The sequence below is a fragment of the Uloborus diversus genome, chromosome 9 (genome assembly GCF_026930045.1).
Source record: "Uloborus diversus isolate 005 chromosome 9, Udiv.v.3.1, whole genome shotgun sequence".
Taxonomy (NCBI): domain Eukaryota; kingdom Metazoa; phylum Arthropoda; class Arachnida; order Araneae; family Uloboridae; genus Uloborus; species Uloborus diversus.
Window position 1 is genome coordinate 30,213,761 of NC_072739.1, and position 18,300 is coordinate 30,232,060.

The 18,300-nt window shown below is 35.1% G+C and overlaps 1 protein-coding gene across 3 annotated transcripts in view; it reads left to right on the forward strand.

Moving 5' to 3' along the window:
- The window catches only part of LOC129229428 (polyglutamylase complex subunit TTLL1-like), a 120,597-nt gene that overhangs the window by 43,681 nt on the left and 58,616 nt on the right, over positions 1-18,300 (forward strand). For all 3 annotated transcript variants that reach the window (XM_054863734.1, XM_054863736.1, XM_054863735.1), the window contains one exon: positions 4,671-4,740. In XM_054863734.1, coding sequence (XP_054719709.1) covers positions 4,671-4,740 — 70 coding nt within the window. The remainder of the gene's footprint in view (positions 1-4,670; positions 4,741-18,300) is intronic.

The window sequence follows — 18,300 nt, forward strand, 5'->3', positions numbered from 1 at the left end:
TCTACGTCGGGAAGGTTTTGAATTTCATCTTCGGCAAGAGCCTTTAGAACTCTTGTGGCCAAAAATGGCGTACATGATGTGCCATTTGTGACAATCGTTAATGTATAAATTTCGTCTGGAGCACTTATACTTGATTTCCACAATTTTTTTAAAAAAATTCTGTTGGAACTGTTCACCAACACATGCCGGTACATTTTTTTAACATCGACACAAGAGGCTTATTGAGAGTACGAAAGCAAGTTGGAATTGAAAAAATGTCTTGTTGGATTATTCCGCCATTCTGGATTATTCCACCAATATGGCATTAAAGGCAACGTCATTGCTTAGTTTGACTGTGGCATCAAAAACGACACGCAATGGTGCAGAGGAACTTTCTTATCTAAAAATGGCACAATGTGGGATAAAATATTCCTTATCCAAACTATCAGAACTAAGGTCTTTTCCCATATGATTAAGAACATAATATTCCTTTATGAATGATGTATATAAGTTTGATAATGTTTTAATTTGATTATGCTCATAGTTGATTGAGCGCCTCTGTTGGAGATGTGCCTCTTACATGGTTCTTAGCAAGAGTACGAAATTTCTGTTCTGCCGCTAGGCGGTGTTACAACTCACCGCAATATGACGTCGAAGTGTGACAATCAGTAAAAGTAAATTTTTCAGTATTCCCAGTTGGCATGAAAATGTTTTGCACTGTCGATGAAGAGTAATAGAATTTTGGTTTTTCAAATTTTTTGGCTTTTCTTGATGGAGTCCTTGTAGCAATTTCCCTGGAAGCATCTTTGACTGTCCAGTAAATTTTCTTTTATTTTTTTCTGCATTTTTTTTGCATTGACATTTATTGGGTGTCTGTATATTTTTAAAGCTCTCTTGCTTGTTCATGATTTATTTGGTTTTATCTTCAATCAATTTCTGTTCTTTTCTTCAAAAGTCTATTTTCTTGGAGCAATTTATTGTTTCTTTTTTTTCTTTTTTTTAATGGGTGTTCTAGTTTCATTTTCAATTGATGCACTTTTGCTTGTAGGTTTCTCATTTTCTTAACTTTCAAACAAGAATTAAATGAAATGATTTCAAACTCTGGTGTGCTAACAGTTTGATTTTCACAATACTGTTCTTCATGTTGATTTTTCGGGCTAAGTTGATTGGATCTTTTCAGGTATTCTTCAAAACACTAGGCTTCTGTTTCCTCAATTCAGGTGATTAAACAATTAGTTGCCTGTGACATTTCTAAATGTAATGCGAGACTTGGACTTTTCAAAATTTTCTTCTCTGGAAGACCTAGTAAAGTATATAGGATTCCTCTTTGAAATGGATGTTGCAAATTTTTGCATTCAACTATGTTTATTTCGTCATTTCTATTGCATCTTTGTGGCCAATCTTTCCCAATAACAATGTCCTTTGGTAAAGCATGGTTCATTATATGCTACCCTTTAGTTTTGCGAAAATAATTTCATGTTGCAACTGTGCAGCTTGACATTATTATTTCCTCAACATATTAGTTTTAAATGTAACTAAATTGACATTCAAAATAGCAAATTTACTTAGAAGAAAAACAAATAAGCTTAAAAAATAGACAAATAAGCTTAAAAAATAGCACTCTTAACTTTAAAATTACTAATTGAAAGTTTCCGAACACAAGAAAAGCACTGCACTGTCTGAGAAAGGAAAGCATTCTGACCAGAGACAGACAGATCAAACCACCAAGGTTGTCACAACACTGACGTTACAAACTCCTCCCCCCCCCCCCTAGAACTTCTTTAACTGAACTCCTGCTGCTAGCAGCTTTTTTTAAAGGGATTAAATACTATTTAACAGCCCTTGGTTCAGTGAGTTCTTGCTTGTTAGCTCTTGAGTGGGGGAAACAAGCCTTTTAGCTGTGTTGAATTATTTGGAACATTTACTTCCCAGTGTATAATATTTAGTTGTGCAAGCAGATGTTATTTCCCCACCTTGTATAGTTTCAGAAGGAATAACATTTTTCTTTCTAAATGTATGGCACCAGCTTTTGTTCATTACCAGATAGATAACTTTTAGATAGATTTTTCTACTGAAAAGTGGGAATAAGGTGATTCTTTTGACCTCGGCATTGTTAGTTGAAGTTACTAGAAGATTCCTAGTCTTTCATTTTTTTCTTCTTTTTTTTAAATTTAAAGTATTTAGACATCTACATTGGTCATACACATTTTTAAAAGTGAAAATAAAGGACTTATTAAGAACTATCAAAATTTAAGGACTCATCGGGAATATTTAGAGAACTTTAAGTACACCATTTGATTTGCAGCCCTCAATATCAAATTTATGGCAATCCACTAATTTTTCAAGAACTTTTGGAAGCTTTTTTATTGTTTTATTGTATCTTTTTATTGCTAGTCATGCACTGTGGATTCAAACAAACAAGATTCCTAACAATGCTGTAATTGATAGGACATTTGTCAATAATATTGAAATTTGCCAGTCTTCCAATATTTAATGTAATCGATCTTGACAAGATGGACAATCCTTGAACAGCCAGTAGAGATTTACTAATGAGGAAGATATCCCCCATTCTGTTTTTGCTTCTTCTCTTTTGAATGCATTGTTCATTATGTGCAAGCCACAAGACCCAACATTAAGAATTTTACAACCAAAATTTTATGCAGTGTCTTTCTGCAGTTTCTCTTAAAAGGACCGGTTAACAGCTGGTCCATCCATTGATATTTGTATTACATTCTTCAACTCTAACTTGTTGCCAACGCTAGCATAAAATAATTTTAAAATGTCATCAGCAGTTTAGTGGCCAAGAAAAACAGAAGAAAAAAATCTTGTATAAACTTCATTTAAACTAGAATATCAAAATCTGACATACAGATCCGTTTGTTTGGATTACCTTGCTTTGTTCAAGGTTTCGTCGAACAGAAGTGTATTGCACTGAACACCTTCAAGAGCTGTTGAAAATGCGGTGCAATGTCATAGTAACAAATATATGCACTTTTCTTCTCTCCTTGAGAAAACTTCTGGGTAACAGCACTATCAGGAAACATCCTTGTGAAAAGTTTTGAGATCTTTACATGACTAACGAATAATGGAAGGTCATGCATTGCAATAACCATAAAATCTCAGCAGACACCCCATCAGATTTGATTACGAATTCTGTTACAGATCTAGTGCTCAACTGCGTTATACTGCTGAGACCAGGCTGTTCAAGTGGCATTATTTAAAAAATTAAGGAAAATTTCAGAAAATTAAGAACCTTAATTTTGTTTGATAAAATTAGGGTTTTTAAAAGGAAGTACAAACTCATACACTATTATGTCACCAAAAAGACAGCAATAAACCCCCCCCCCCCCCCGAAAAATGATATACAGTACAACCTCGATATCTCGAATCTCTCAGGACGGGAAAAACATTCGAGATATCAAGCTTTTGAGTTATCAAGGTTTTAAAAAAATTACACTAGAAACTCTCATAATTACACACACATACTCTATATGCATTCATATATGTACTATGAGACCACTTTGAATTACGATCAATAAAATAGTCTTCAATATTTTACTAGATTTGAAATTTTATAATTGTCGAAAGTGCACAGGAAGAGATTTTGAAATGAACAACAATTTCAACTTGGTTTTTCACCTAAAAATTTAAAAATTCTTTTCTTCAACTAGTAGCTCCCCACATTCAAAAAGTTTTCAGCAGCCATTTTGTAGGAGTTAAAAAAGCAGAATGATGAAAATGAGGAACACATTTTCTGTTTTCACTTGAAAACTGACTGGCGAAAAATCAACCCTCTTTCCTCAAAGTGGACAACATGTTTGAGAGAAATGCACAAAGATTCGAGATGGGGATTATTCTGTGAAAAACACAGCACCCCTTTCATACCAACACTCCCCTATTATCTTGCTTCAATCCCCTAATCACAAAGTTTCCAAGAAGAAAGATGAAAACTAGTCCCCCCCCCCCCCCGGAACTGGTTTTACTACAAAAATTACCAAAGAAAAACAACAACTGAAACTTGCTTCTGTGCAAAAATTTCGACATATCAAGGGTTTCGAAAAATGAATTTCGAGATAACTATGGAAAATACATAGGGGTTTTTATAGAAAATGCAGGGGAAAAATGTTTTTTCGAGACATCAAGGGTTTCGAGATAAGGAGGTTCGAGATATCAAGGTTCGACTGTAATAAAAAGTCAACTGTATTCAGGAAACATGTCAGTTAGGATGATTCTTTGTGGTCCTCATTAGTTTCCCGACCTCCCAATCCCTGCTAGATAGTGCAGGGCACAGTAGTAAGGCCAGATAGTCTTTAGCCATTATATTCAGAGTTAACTGACAATGAGAGTAAAAATAACTCCAAAGCCCTGCTTCAGTTGAAGATCATTTAACAATACCCAGATTTCGCTATGTGGAGGCAATCCACTTTACACCCCATATTCATTTATTATAAAAAAAAATGTGATGTATCAATTACTGGACTTCAGTAGCGAAAGAAAAAAATTAGCTAAAGGGCTGCACCATTGTACGAGCCACTCAAGATTGTTACCTTTTCAATCTCTTTCTATACACATGATCTGTAGCCAATAAGCAGAATTTTAAGATATATCTTAAGCATATGTAATTAATAAACTACAAGAAAAACTAAGCTATTGTTTGTACATGGAAATGTAATAATTTTTTTACTTTATAGCTCAAGGAGTGGGGATATTTCTTATAAACAAACTGTCACAACTTAAAAGGTGGTCAAGAGATAGTACTAGGTAAGTATTCAGACGTTGAAATTATTTTTTGATAGTCTAAGTAAATAGAAAAAAAGTATTGTTATGCAAGACAGATCACCACCCCATTGAACTGATAGAGGGTTTGAAGGCCTGGTAAAGCATTTTTGAGTCTCTGTGGGACCCCCAAAGACTAGTGGAATACTTTGTCCTCGATTGGGACCTTTAAAAACTAGCTTACTTGCCTGTTCATTTAATATGCTACAAAGTTCACCTGGAGGTCACTTTTACTGAAGACTTTTTTTTTAAAAAATATTTTTTAAACTCATTTTAGAATAAGTTGACAGTTTTTAGGATTGGAAAAATTACAAATAATATTCTCTATATCAATCTTAATTTTCTTTTCAATGTACAAAACTGACATAAAAATCAACCTCTGCTCCCCTATTGTGTTTCTCAAAAAGTTTTTAGAAGTTTCAAAGAGGAAAATGCTCTATCGCTAGAAGCAGAAGTTGCAGGAGTCCATAAAAAAACCTTGAAAAGCTCAGAGAGAAGATTAAAACATGCCGAAAGTTCTTGTTTTTGAAAAAAAAAAAAAAAAGACAATCTTTAAAATTAGAGGTTTTTAATTATGTATTTTAATCATTTTTTCAATTATCAGTTTATGTGTTAGCTCTTGTTCGACTAAGTTGTATGTTTTAGAAACAAGTTTTTGGACACTTTCATCATCGATGGTTCCGGATAAAATTTGTTTTAAATTTTGCAAAATCGAAAGGTCATTTTTCTTAAATTTTCTCTGATGCCTTGAATGATATGATCCAGGACAGGAAACGTAATTGGCACTCTATAATAATTTTCAACATTTGTACTTTCAAAAGTTTGACCCTCACCAAGTTTCAAAGGTATTTTTTGAATTCTTGGCAAGGGGGTTGCTTTATGTACGTCTTTTTTTTTGCACATTTCATTTGCATAATTCCATAATAAAAAAAAAAACAACTCGTCCGATCGAATTCTTTTAGAACATTCAAGGTAGCATCAACCATCAATGATACTGATGCGTAATTGATTTCCTTTGACTGCAAGTATGACGAAAATTGGTTAGTTTGACTTTTAATTCTATCTATTAAAATCAAACTAAAGATGAATTCAAATGTGTTGATATTATGCAGTAGATTGTTGGCCTCATATTCTTTTTGAACATCTGTATTTCCTACTTCTATAAGTGTAGATATAATTATTTCAAAATCTTGTAAAACATTTTTACAAGCCTCATGTTTGCAATTCCACCTTGCATGTGAGAGTGACGTAAGTTTTCTTTCCCGCCAGCATGTATATTTTTTTCTTCATCAATATTTATTTTTAAAACCCTTCCATGAAAGTATAACTCTCCCAATGTGCCCATAGTATTTCTCATATATATAAATTTATTATATTATATATAAATTTAGCACATGCGCATTACAGTGCACATAAAAAGCTAATGGATTTAGCTCTGTTATTCTTGCTGATACTCCCGTGTAGCATCCACTCATGTTGCGAGTTCCGTCAGAACATTGGCCTCGAGTATCGCAGACCGAAAGTCCTACCGATTTCAGCGCACTCATAATTAAATTTGTAGGCCTGAAGGAAGTACTTCAGACCTCAGAAAAGTTCAACAGAGTCACAGATGAAAAAAAACACATGACGAACAAGTCCGAAGAAAAATACCTTTTAGTTTAAGCATGGCTGGATATTTTTAGGCTTCTCTATGAACTTTTGAAACTTTAGAATTTTTCTTAGCATATATTTTTTTCAAATTAATAAATGTTAATAATTTACTTAAACATGTTTAATAATTTGTCTATGTTTTATAATTTTGTCATAATAATACATACAAACTTGCAATTAGGTCCCAAATGCAATTATTTTCTTCCCCAGCTTAACTTTTAGTGTAGCCTTTTTACTCTTTACTTATGACTTCCCTCAAATAATAAAAAAGTTAAAGCTTAATTAAAAGTGTTAAGGATTTGGAATTCCCGTAACACACACCGGAGATCATTATTAAGATTTTACAAAAAGGTTTACAGGCTGATTAAATTCCCTAATAAACTCAAATAAATTTTTTATACTACACATAGTACTAAATCGTATATTGAGCGAACATTTCAATGATTAATATCCGTGTCATTAGTTTTTTCCTTTTTATATTAAATTTATCTCAACCTCACAATCAGTAGCACATGTATTCTGATTATTATATTCGTGATATATTGTCTGCGTCAAAAATCAAGTCTGCATTCAAAAATTCGAGTCGAGAAAATTTATAATATATTGAAACACTTTATTACATAGCATAATATTTACATGATTATTTGATAAGTAAACATCCAAAGCATTACATTACTTATTAGCGTTGAACCTTTGTGCTTGGAAAATAAAATACGAGAAAAAAAAATTTAACTGTACAAAATTGCAAATTACTGCAGCCACGTGTTTAGGCCGCGAGTGTACTTATTGTTTTCAGATCAAAAGTGTAATTTGACACAATGTTTCAGCAGAAATCTTGTGTTAAATACTTCAATTTCAGTTGCAATCCCTACTTTGAGAAAATCCTTTTGAGTGAATAATGTTCTCTTGAGCTTAGAGTATTATTCACTCTATTCTTTGAATACTTACACATAATGCATCTGGCAGCAAAAATAAAAATTGTTTTATACTCTTCGTTCAATCTATACTTCAAGTTACCTTTACCATATTTAACTTATTGAAAAAAATACAAAAATATACAAATTCTAGTATGGATGTATGCCTTTAATTTTTGGACTTGTTATTGATAATTTTTCAATTTCATGTGTTAAAATAACGACCTATGGAAGTTTCAAAATTTTGGTATTGACAAGTGGTAAGACTTACATAGCTCATAGACCAATCTTCAAGCGTTGATCTCAGATTAATAAAAAAACAGAATCCTGACTGTCAGTACTGTTGATTTCATTTCATTGTGTATGAGGCATTTGCTTAGGTTGAAAGTGCGGCTTTACCTCCACTAATCCAATGCACCAAAAAAGGAAAATAAAAGTTTCTCACTAGAGACAACACGAGGCAAAACAGCCAAGAAATGAAGAAAAACGAAACCCCCACCAGGGGAAATCAACCAAGCCCAGTAACCCGAAGGAACTTAATCACAGCCGAAAACCATCGTCCAGAAAAGGAGGAAAACCAAAACACAGAACTGAAAGATAAGGGGGAACACCCATAGCTTGCTCTAAGCTCATCACGTTGAGACTCATATTTTCGGCAAACCAGAACCACATGATCTACCGTGTCAGGAACATTACACACCCCACATAGAGGAGATGCACTACTTCTAATTCGATGTAAGTTATAATTCGTAAGTAGAGAGTTCTTGTGCGGGCTCTCGAAATGATTACATCCTCATTTCTATTCCGAGGAAGTTTCCTAGTTACTTTATTCACTGAGGACAGCTGACCATAACTCTTCGCATAATGGGAACAATTCCAAAATTGAGAGTAATCTCTTTTGGACTTGATTTTAATGTTATTAACTGTGTCTTCTGGGGATACCCAACGGAGTATTTTATTTCCCATGTGCCCCTTGTCAGCCAACTCATCTGCTGCCTCATTCTCATAAATTCCACTAGATTTAGTCCAAACTAACTCCAGCGTTCTGCCTGAATGAATACAGCTAGCAATCATATCCACAATCATTAAAATAATTTGAGGAGATTTCTGATTAATATTCACAAGAGATTTCAGGATCGAAAGACTATCAATTAGAATGACTATTTTATCACTCCACTGCCCAAATCATCTCCAAGCTAACCAAATTGCCAAACCTTCAGCAGTAAAGATAGAATTTCCATCAGGGATTTTTCCAAAAATCTTCTCGTCCCGAGTTGCATGATAGATCCCGATCGGCAGCGAATTCGTCTTCTTGGATCCATCAGTCGCTATTAAAGTATGGTTGCACCAATATGTGCCCTTGTAATACTGAAACATACTTTTTATCATTTGAGGCATCATATTCTTTCCTTGAAAGGGTAAATCCTTACAATGAATTTTCAAACTATCAGAATTTAGTGTCACAGGAAGAAAATAAAGAATGGATTGACTGGGGAAAATGTTGAGATTATTAAGCAAGCTTTTGCAAAGACACGCAAGAGGTAATTTCTCAGAGATCGCTGGCAGTCTATCTGGAGCGTAAGCTAGTATCATATTCCTAGTCAGTGAGAAATTTTCCAGAGCGATTTGTTTGACAAAGAAACATTCTGCTTTCATTTTGTGCCTAATTGAACAAGGCAGCTCGCCAGCTTCTTTCAGGAGGACAGGAATGGGTGTAAAACGGGGAAGTCCTACGGCTACTCTTAGCGCCTCATGAAACATCGTTTCAATTTGCTTCTTGTCCGATTTCAAGGAAGCAATAAAAACATGACATCCATAATACATTTTGCTTATGACACAGCACTTCACGATTTTCAATAGATGTTGAGTTCTTGCACCCCACTTCTTAGACGCTACAACTTTTAAAACATTAGTGACTTTGAAGATCTTTTTAGATAGGTATTCAAAGTGGTATTTAAACGTCGGGTTTTTGTTAAAATAAATTCCCAAAATCCTTATCTTGTCCTTCCAGTGGATAGGAGAACCAAAAATTTCTAAGTTTCTATCAGGCCCAAGACGTTTGTTTGAAAAATTTACTGCAACACATTTTTCTGGAACAATTTCCATGTGCCAGGTTTTGCACCACTTTTGTATGTTCCCAAGTGTTTTTTGGGTCTTTTCCAACACGTTTGATAAGATGTCGCCAGAGCTTATTAAAAATATATCATCAGCATACATTAGCAAGTTAACATTTTTAGAGCTTAGGTCACACAGATCTTTAGCATAAATCTGGAACAGGAAAGGGCTCAGCACCGATCCCTGCGGGACCCCTCTATTGATGCGCATTTCCACAGAGAGCGTCTTCCTCCATTTGACTTGAAAGGTTCTATTGGAGATGAAGTTATAAATCCATAGTCCTGCATTCCCCAACTGCAATAGTTTACACCCAAGACCATCAGTCCAAACCGAGTCATATGCAGCTTTTAAATCAAGTGCAGTGAAAATAACAAATTTTTTCTGAGCCCCAGCTTCAAAACTTTTATGGTGAATACTAGAGAGTACCGCACCGCAGCTTCTGAATGGCAAGAATCCAAACTGATTATCAGGGAAAATCTTTGCCTTTAGACAAAAGGTAACTAGCCTGCTTAAAATGAGTCTCTCCATAGTTTTCGAAAGGACAGAAGTTAGAGAAATAGGTCTATAGGAATTGATGTCATTATGCGCCTTTCCACTTTTATGGATAGATATAATATGTGCTCGTTTAAACGCATCCGACACATCTCCGTTTTTCCATAACCTATTCATGATGCTTAGAAGTTTAGGTAAATTGGAAAAATTGATTTTTTTGGGTGCCTTGGCAGAAATGCTATCAGGGCCGGGGGAAGTCTCCTGATTACGGTGGATTGCATCTTCGAGTTCATTGATGGTAAAAGGTCTGTTGATTTCGCTATAACCGCTGAAATATAGAGGAATGAACTCCTTCACTGTCGATCTATTGAACGACGTGCAAAAGCATTGGCTTGAGCTGAAGGGAAAAGAATTTCCCCCCCCCCCAGCGGTCGAGAGGGAGAGATTCGAGTCTGGACTATCCATACTCTGATTTTTAATCTATTTAGGATTTTATAGATCGAGTTGTTCTTTCCTGCAATTTCCATGGTTTTGTTCCAAAAATTTCTTTTAAGCTTGTTGCATAGTCTTAATTCCTCTTATAACTAAGCTATCCTTTTTTATCCATGGTCTTTTTGGCAATACGAAAAAACTTCCTTTTCTGTCCAAGTAGGAAACTGCAGGTGCTATCCCACCAGGGGTTCCCTTTATTTCAGCTTATCTTAACCATTCTGCTATTATTATCAAGAACTTTTGCCATTATATTGTTTAGATTGTTTAAGTTCTCATTCTCCATGGAATGCAATTTTTGATTTAAATCTGTTTCAAACTGACCCCACAGTATTTTACGCCTATTACACTCGACCAACTGTAGATTAGAAAACATGACCTTTACTGGGTGGTGATCGCTGTCATTATAGATTGGGATCCTGAAAATTAGCCACATGGGTGGGAGTCAAGGTATTAAGTAGAAACATATTATGATCTAGAATCTAATCAAAAAGTATTTCAGTGTCCTTTGAAGTATCTTTTCCGCCTATGACCCTGTGGTGGACATTAAAGTCTCCTACTATTATAAAGGGAGGAATCAGGCAGACTTAGATAAAATAAAAAGCTTTCTGCAAACACAAATTCTAACTGAAAAATTTTCTGCAAGTAATTATTTTGCCCAATTCAACCCTTGAATAAAGAATTAAATTTATTCAAATATGAATGACAAAAAAAATTTTTTTTTCTGCAATACTATATAGTGTATGCTTATTTTTTACCGATTGAAGAAAACTGTCAACTATTATTGTTTCCTAAATATTAATCATATGTATTATTTTTATTTTAATTTTGTAATGAAAAAGTTCATGTGTTTCTGAAACTACTCTCAAGTTGTTGACCAAGATAAAACATGAGCTGCTTTTTACTTGAAATTTTTGTGAAGATTTTTCATTTTGTAAACAAATCAACAAAAACTACTCATTCCTTTAAAATTAAAGTATTTCTGCAAAAATATATACATATTAACAATTTAGAGCAAATTTTAAAAATTAATGAAAATAAAATACCCTCCATCCAGCCCCTGACGAAAGGTTTCAAGTCATCAAAGATCTCCAGAAGTTGTAATGGCAAGACTCCGTATTGGTCATGCAAGATTTACCCATAGACATTTGTTTTGCAGTAAAACCAGCTCCTCTAGGCAGCATATGTAATGTCAGTCCGACAAAGTTGCATTTTTTTCCATATTGTCCATGTTTTTATCATATTAGTTTAAAATTCTTAAATCATTTTCATCCATCTTTAAAGGCACTGTTAGGGGACACTCCATGCAAAATTGTTCCTCTTCTTTCAAGAAAGATTTTTTCTTCAATATAGTATTTGTCTTTTTGTCCTAGTTTTTGAATGTTTTTTGAGATACTCATTTTTAAAAAAAAATTTTCGGTTTGGTTTGTTTTTTTAAATTTAAAATTTTGTTTATGTGTTTATTTTGGCAAAACTGTTCAAAATTCAAGAAGTTTTCTGTTTTTAACTTGATAAATAATTTTGCTTTTTTGGCACATTTTTCTTTGGAAAAGTCTGAATTTTTTTTACAAAAACAGTAATTCTTAAAAATGAGGGAAACTGTTTAATTTGAAAGCATAAAGGGAAGGGAGGAATTTCTATTTATTAATTTATCCACACATTTTGAAACGGTCCAGTCTTTTATATTATGTGTTCGTTTTACAAAATGCCAATCTTCTTGCTGAGCAAAATAACTATTCATTGCTTCAGCTATTATACAGTCATAACTTGTAGGGAGAGGACCATTAATTGAAATCATCATCTCGTGGTGAGATGTTTCTTCGGTGAGTGGTCGCCTCCTGTTATTGTGATGTTCATAACTTGAAGTTAAAGATTCACATACCGATTCCACAGATGAAATTGTTGCTGCTACACAAATTGATTGCATGACAAGTTCTACATCTTTAAAAAGACATTGTTTGGTAGAAAGGAAAGTTTTAATCAGGTTATTACTAGTCACATCTTTAAATTCATTTGCAGGAATGGTATTGACTAATTCTGCCAATTTATCCAAAAAATTTCGATATTGCATTTCTAATTGTGATAGGGGTATAACTTTAAAATCATGCACTAGAGCTTTTGATGACAGTAAGAACTTCTCCAATTCCGAGGCAACTGTTTGAACTACCCCTTTCATTTTGATTTTTGTTGCAAGCAACTTCAAGTCTGTGATAGCTTTCACATGCTCAAAACATTCTACATCTTCTTTTGTGAAAATTTTGGTTAAGTTTTCTGCTATGTGGGATGAAAGCTCTAATAGTTCTTTCTCAACCTTAATTTTTGTAGCTGTTGAATCAATTTTTGCTTTTTTTGCACTAGTTCGAGTGCTAGTTAATTCTTCAGACTCTGATATGAAAATAGGGACACCTTGATATGTCTTATTAGACTCCAAAACTCGACAGTCTGCATGATAAAGGGGCCAAAAACAATCATCTGGAGAGTCAAGATTGCATGGACATTGTTCTGCATTGCTTGTGCAGGACATTGATTTTAAATAGTCCTCTTCGGAAATGAAGTCTGCATAGCGTTCATGTGGGAGAACATCAACTTTCTGCAAAACACATATAATTTTGCTAAACTGATTATATAAATCACATAACCCGGAAATTTGAAGGCAAAACTCTATGTTAAAGATCTTATTCATTTTTAAATTAGCATTAGTAGCCTTTTCCCTTTGAATGAAATTTCCATCAATAGAGTCTACTTGTCGCTTCTCTAAAATTGTTATGATTGCCTTGAAATCTTCCCTAAAGTTTCCATAAACTAACTTGCAATGATTAGCAAAACGTGTTTCGCTGAAAAATGTGGGATTTTTGAAACAAGTTTTTGACTCATTTGGCTCCAAACTCAGTTGATAACTTGTATCTCTTAAATTTTCATACTCTTTTCCATAGTTGAATTCTCCAAAAATTGATGTTACGGTCTCTGTGACTGCCACAATCCATGAAAACCTATTTTCTTTTCTGAGGTGACCATCAATGAGACCAGCTTTGTGCATGGGGTCCCAATCATAATGATGCGTTTTGCTTTCTTCTGCCGAAAAATGTTTGCTGAGATAATCGGGCACTGACAATTTAAAATACTGGCCATCAAAACTTCCACCATTGAATTGGGAATTGGTAACCCCATACTCAGTCATACATGAAATTATGCTTTCAGCCACTGCTTGACCAGTATGTGCTTTAATCACTGGATGTCCTAAATACAAGTCCTGAATAAGTTCCTTAGAGTCAGGAACAATAGTGACAGCCATAATAAACTGCCGAGTACGCTGTTTCCAAGTTGCTTTGTCAGCAATTATTTTTAAGGGTGGCTGAAATCCAGTTTGTGTTAAATGATTATTTAAAAAACTCTTCAGCCGATTTCTTACAGCATTTGAGACATAGGGCAAAAAGTTTTTCGCAAATGCTACGGAGTGATTAATATTGCCCATATTGCAACCATTTTGGATGCTTATGGCTATCTCTTCCTCAAAGTCAGTGTATGGTCGACCTCTATAATATATTCTGTAGGCAATACGTCCGATACGCATTCCTACATCAACTTCTCTTTTTGCATGTTTCCTTATTTCTTTTTCAGCTTCTTCTTTTAACTCTACAGATTTCTTATGTAACTTATTCAAGAGATGATCCTTCAGATGTCTTTTTAGGTTCCTGAATTTAGGAGGCAAGTTAGAGCCTATAGGAAAATCAGTGCCATTTTCTTTATTATATACAAAAACTGATGGATGACAATTCAATCCTTTTTTATCAGGTAGAAGGCAACCATCAGGAACACAAATGCGACATATGATGGTGTTGTCTTTTTCACTAAAAGTGAATTCATCAAAAAAAGAAGTTATATCAGAGATGGATCTGCATGACTGAAGAATATATGACAGATCTGTCCCATCAGCATCTTTTATGTTTGTTGAATTGGGACAATCAGTCTTTGAAGAAGTCTGAGACTGCATCATTGACTGCATCATTTCTAATTTATCTTCCAATCTTTTTATGTGCTGCAGAATGATGTCATATTTTTCGTTTTCATTTTTATTACTTTGCAGTTCAACAACCTCTGCTGGGTTTTCTTCGCAAAATGTCTCATTTTCAATGAAAGTTGCATTATTTTCTGAAAAAGATGCACTTTCTGCAGAGGATGTAGAATTTTCTTTTATAACAGATGCAGAGGATATAGAAACTTTTTCTGGGAGAGATGTAGAAGATGTAGAATTTTCTTCTGTAAGACATGCAGAATTATCGGTTACAAATGAAGAGACTTTTTTGGAAGGCACAAATGAAAACAAAGTTTTTTGACCAGCAGATCTTTTGTCAGCCGCATTTTCGTTGGGATGTTTCCGCTGTATATGAGTTTGATAATTTCTTTCAAAAAGTTCGTCGCGGCAAAACCGGCATTTTATTTTACGTGCTAAGCTGGGATAACTCATATTCCAGACCAACAAGTGAGAAAAAAACGAATAATCTTTTTCAGAAAATCAAGCAACGGCAAGTGTCACGTATTGTTTGTCAACTCAGCATCAAACGCGAGATGCACACGTGTTTAGCCCAGGGGTTTTGCCCGTCTCCCCCCCCCCCTCCCCGGGAGTCCAAAGACTTTCACATAGTAAGTGTGACGATCCCCCAACCCTAATTGCCCGATCCCGAAAACCCCTTCCTACATCCGGATTCCCTGGAAGCAGTTTACGTTGCAAACGTTGCGTTGCGAAGATTGGGCAGCGACGATTGGCTGCACTGGGAGAAACTTCGAATGATGGAGGCCGGAGGCGGCAAGTGACGTCAGGGTTTCAGCACAGTGTCGAAGGTTGCAAAGGTCAAAGGGAAAATACGAGCACGTGGCGGTGGAAAGAGCGGCTCGCTCCGCGAAAGAAAGAAAGCACGGCAAGAAAAGAATCGTACACAACAAAATATTCGGAAGGAGCAGAAAAAAATTGTGCTTTTCGTTTTTTTTTTAGATTAACGTTGGCAGCAGTTTAAAAAAAATTTCTGCAGAGTCAAATTTCTTTTCAACGTTAGCAGTTAGAAAAATTTTCTGCAGAGCCAAAAAAATTTCTGCGAACGCCGTTCGCACGTTCGTCTATATTATGCAAGACTGGAATCAGGTAATTTATGAGATGGTTTAACCAGTTCGTATCCCAATTCCCATCGGGAGTAAATGTTGAAGATTCTAATATTTTCATTAAACATGTATGCTGAAATTCCCATTACTTCAATGTTACTGGTAGGCATGTTAACTGAAATTTCTGTTGCAGACATATCGCTGTTAATTGCGACAAGAAAACCTCCATTAGGGCGGTTTTTTCTATCTTTCCTAAAAATTACTTTGTTAGGTAACGAAAAAGAAATATCCTTCTTAAGAAAGATTTCTTGACAAGCTATAAAACTAGAATTAAGAATCAACTGAGTGTTGAACCAGGTGTGCTTATTAGGAACACTACGCTCATTCCATTGAACTAAATAAGCCAAAGACACACCGGAGAAAAGGACACACAAAACCAACCAACCTAAGCACACCTGAGACAACACATGAAGTACAGAAACAAGTAAACGACCCTAAACCACAAACAAACCAAAACCGGGTACGAACTCCAGTCCCCAGGAACATCGACCGAAAAGCAAAAGGAACGAAAAAGGCCAACTTGGCCAGACACAGCAAACCAGGTGCCAGCGCCCGAAACCAACAGGCCCAACCACCCCTATCCAGGAGAAAACTCCTTGGAGGTGCCCTCACGTTCCATGGCAGAGATGTTAAAACAAATGTTAGAAGAATTCGAAGACACTTTATGTTTTTTAACATGCTTATCTCTGTCGTCCACGTCCTCTTCAGATCCCTCAAGTTTGCCACTTTTCACCGAAGTAATGATTTTAGTAACATTTTCATTAACTTTCTTTAAATAGTCACTCATAGCCTTGGTAATAGCCAGTTGCATGGCCTGTAGTTGTCCTGTAAATTCTTCCCGGACTCTAGCCTCCATAACATTTATAGCGGTCTTGAGACCCTCGTCAAATTGCTTCTTTGTAATGAAGTCATCAACTTTGCTAGCAATAGACACATAACATTCATCTGCATTGAGTTTATAACAAAACATGGTTCAAAATATTAGGCAGTACTAGAAGTGCTGCAAACATACATGATCTAGGCTAATCAAAATTTAATTCATTTCTGAACCCAAGCTTGGTGGACAAGCCAAGACACGCTTTTGTGTACATGAGTTTGAAAAAGGAAAATAATAAATTTGAACACAAGGAACATAAGTATAAAAACTGATGAAAAATGATAATTCAAATATTTAAAGTACTATAATAGCACACACAAATGCTTTATTTTTAGTTTTCGTTGAGTTTATCGTGCAATTATCAACATATATTTTTACTGATCTGACAAGAGTTGAAATCTATTTTAATTTCTGATTCTTATTTTCTATTCAATGACTTAACTTTATTATATATCATCGCATTTGAGAAGAGCCACGAGAAAAAATCCCAGTTACTGCAGTGTTCTAGGCAGTCGAACCAACTGCAGTCGATTGAGTTCATTTCTACAATTAATTTTTGTTTGATGCCTGGCTTGGAGGAAATTTCGGGAAACATATTAGTAAATATTGTCCCATATCGCAACACTGTCTCCAGTAATTTCTTCGTGGGGTATTTCAATCGGTGTTGCACCTTGTCGCCCTTGTTCTCAGTAGTCAGAGTAGCCTTGCAGTGCTTGCAATTGATTTTTTGTAAGTACTTTTTTGCCAAGTACCCTCCTATATATGCAAAAACATTCTCGGATTCGACTGAATGTCTAGAGCTCAGTACTGAAAGAGCAGTTATTTCCAGTTCTATTTCATCTATGATTAAACTGTTTTCTGGCTCAAAAACGGTAGCCTTCAGAATTTCTATTGGAATTAGCTGAGTACTGCTGTCCAGTTCACAATTAGTACCACCGCTTACCTGTATGAACGAATTGGCCAGCAACAACCGGTTTCTATGCAAAAAATTCAGTGGTTCCGGATACTCATTGTTGCCTCCTTTTCTGCAAATCTGAAAGTAAAGACGATTATGTAAGCACAAAAGCAGAATTCAAGTCGCATGCAATTAACCTGAAACAAAATTTTTAAACATTTGAGAATGCAACAGCTAACAAGTTAGCATAAATTTGTTACGTAATTCCCTGCTGTAACCTCTTACAAAAAGTTATTTTATTATATTGATAAGTTTGTTAAGCATAGACATATTATAAGTTCTTTACTTTTTTTTCTGCTAGAAAAGCTTGTGTAAGATACAAAGTGTTGAAGCTTATGTAAAGAAAGGAAAATAACTTAATTTAAAAGTCCCTTTAACTCACCTGGGCAAAGTAATTCTCAAGACAATCTTCATTAAACCAGCTCATCAGCACGAAGGGAATTTTTTCCTAAAGCTCCAGAACCATTAGTTTAAATGCAACCAGCGTTAGGATCCGTCCTTTTATCGACGGGAATTTTTGAGGAGACAAGTCTGCAAATTTCAAAGTCTTGAAAAAGTTCACTCCGTTCTCCCATTCTGCGAAATGCTTGGAATCCTTTGTCGCACTCGATAGAAATTGTTTCGTTTTATGCGTGATCATCCGGCTGTTCACACTGTCAAACAGCTGGTCCATTTTTCTGCAAAACTCTGCAGTATGTGCCGCTGCTGCTGGAATATGCCCTGAAGATAAGTATCTAAGCACTGAATGTACGGTGTGACTCCAAACTTGAGCTGCTCGTTTCACGCTCAGTTTTGTGAAGGGTGTTAAATACAGGTGCTTTCGCCTAAGTTTCAGAAGCATTCTGGCATCATGTTCCTCCCCTAATTTCAGGTCATATAGATAGGCACTCTCTATGTGT